This window comes from Trichoplusia ni, chromosome 1 (assembly GCF_003590095.1).
Source record: "Trichoplusia ni isolate ovarian cell line Hi5 chromosome 1, tn1, whole genome shotgun sequence".
NCBI lineage: Eukaryota > Metazoa > Arthropoda > Insecta > Lepidoptera > Noctuidae > Trichoplusia > Trichoplusia ni.
In genome coordinates this window covers 23,642,839-23,644,973 of record NC_039478.1, presented here as the reverse complement: position 1 = coordinate 23,644,973, position 2,135 = coordinate 23,642,839, and the positions used below count along the sequence as shown (strand labels likewise).

At 40.6% G+C, this 2,135-nt stretch overlaps 1 protein-coding gene across 1 annotated transcript; it reads right to left on the bottom strand.

The window, feature by feature from the left end:
- Positions 1-328: 328 nt before the first annotated feature.
- Positions 329-2,084, bottom strand: LOC113500040 (probable ATP-dependent RNA helicase CG8611). Its single transcript, XM_026880703.1, has 3 exons — positions 1,707-2,084; positions 884-1,100; positions 329-521 (listed from the first exon to the last, which is right to left on the bottom strand). The coding sequence occupies exons 1-3, from the start codon at positions 1,870-1,872 to the stop codon at positions 380-382; spliced, it is 525 nt and encodes a 174-aa protein (XP_026736504.1). The 5' UTR covers positions 1,873-2,084; the 3' UTR covers positions 329-379.
- Positions 2,085-2,135: the final 51 nt, after the last annotated feature.

Sequence of the window (2,135 nt, the reverse complement as noted above, 5' to 3'; positions counted from 1 at the left end):
AACAAAAACCGCGAGCTGGGGCGAAATTCGCAAATCATTCTACGATAATGACGGCCGCTTGAAAAAAATTTAAATATCAAAAGGCCGGACGGGGCACGGTAATGGTTTAAAATCATTTTTCATTCGAGTCAGTCGTGAGTCAGAAATATGAAAACGGTAGCCATCACATCGGGCGCGCTTCCATTAACTCTAGCCGACTCGCGATTAGAATTTTGGACGAGCTCCATCTTTCATTTGTTACCTTCTTCACAATAAATAAAACAAAAAGTTGATCAATTACGGTGTTCGAATGAAACTACATAAGTACCTGCGTCGTTAATGGTTTTATTTACAAAGGTCCTTTTTAATATTAAATCGCATGACTTATGTTATTTAAATGTCATTTGTTCTTCTTTTTCTTGTTCTTGGGCTGGGATTGGTCGAGGGTGGACAATCCGCTATCGAATTCGCTGGCCGTGTGCATGGAGCTCTGTCTCTGAGCGGCGCGGCTTCCAAATGAACCGAACTTTGCTTTTTCGAATCTGTAAGGAAGACATAATTGAAACTCCAATTATATGCAGTCAATTATTACTGTGCTGATTATGAACCTTAACAGTCTCTTATGGCACCAACACATTTAATTAAGCTTTCTCGATACATGTCTATTTAGAATTTATTACGGGATGATTCAAGCCTTAAATATTTCTGCCCGCCTTTGAGTACGTAAATCAAGCTCAAAGTCGACTCTACGTCATTCAAGATACTTATTTTCACAACCGTTCATTACAACCTACACCTCAAGAAATGGAAAAATATTTTCCTTTTACTTTTTACAGACCCATAACTGGAGGAAAAACGCTCTAAATATCAGACATTGTTAGAAAAAGTAATGATTAATACTGACCCTGGCCGTTTCTTCTCTTCATCCTTATGTATGGTAAGTCTGTTGGAGGGTTTCTCCTTATTGCTAGGGTTGGACTTGACTCGGCGCGCAAGCGTCGCGGGGGCGTCCCTCAGGGCGAACGCCTTGGCCGCGTGCCCGAGATGTAGCTGCTTCGCGTCCAAGTACTCTTTAACGTCGCGAGGGTAGCCCGAGTAGAAACGTACCCAGGATGTGTAGGCTAAATGCAACAGCAGTAGTATTAGAAGAGAGATATTGGTGATTTGATTAATGGGGAGGGAGTAAAGAGAGGAGTGGACTTAACGAAATGAGTCGAAAAAACAATGTGATTCGAGTAGCTTTAGGAATGAGACAAATTGACGCTGAAGTGATGGAATTGTAGTATTCGTTCAGTATGGACTAGCTTATTTAAAATTCATTTGAATTAGGCTTACAAACGGATGCAATTACAAAATATATTTTAGTTAATAAATGATAACGGGAATAAAAAAAATTGGATAAATATGGTCAAAAGTCAAAATACCCGAATTTTATATTTGGGTTATTTGCAAATGGATGGATGAATTCAAATGTATGATACGAATGAAAGAAATAACATCGAATGCGTTCAAAATTTAATTGTAGCTTTAGCATGTATGTGGGAAACTCTGAAGGCTTACAAGAGCTCCATTATACCTGTATAGTCAAAAAGCTAAAACCGTTTATGGTTTTAGGCCATGTTGAAGGCCTCCCTTTTCTCGTGCCAATTTCCTATGCCCAGCAGTGGGAGGACAAAGTCTGTCTGTGGATGGTTATGATGATGATGATGACGGGTTTATATTCTTACCACGACTGGCCCTGAGCAGCCAGTTGGTGTTGGTGTGTGCGGTGCGCTCGAGGCGCGCCTGCACCGCGACGGCGGCGCGCTGCGCGGTCGCGGCCGCCGGGACCACCGTGCGCAACGCTTCTAGAGCGCGGGACTCGTCCGTCTGACGCAGTCTATGTTCATACATCGGATATATTTTGAAACATTCTGTATAAGTGGGTTAAATATACCATTTTAATGGCAATTTGGTTCTAGTTCATATTTTTAACTGATAAAAAGAGGATAAAATAATCCACCTTTTTTCGAATGTCAGGTTTCTGTTGATTGTTGATCTTTTTAATCAAAAACTTATTGTTGGAGACTAAGATAAGAGCCATCAGAACATAGGTTTAATCAGAAACTTTGACGTTACCAAGACCCGAAATATAAACCTACCTAAATGTTCTTTTA

Bases quoted from the DNA above. Each gene is read 5' to 3' on its own strand.
- LOC113500040 (XM_026880703.1), bottom strand. From the start codon at position 1,872: ATGTATGAACATAGACTGCGTCAGACGGACGAGTCCCGCGCTCTAGAA. The intron at 1,101-1,706 runs GTAAGAATATAA...TGTTGCATTTAG, and splicing joins GCTGCTCAGGGCCAGTCGTG to CCTACACATCCTGGGTACGT. The intron at 522-883 runs GTCAGTATTAAT...TCTTCCTTACAG, and splicing joins GAAGAGAAGAAACGGCCAGG to ATTCGAAAAAGCAAAGTTCG.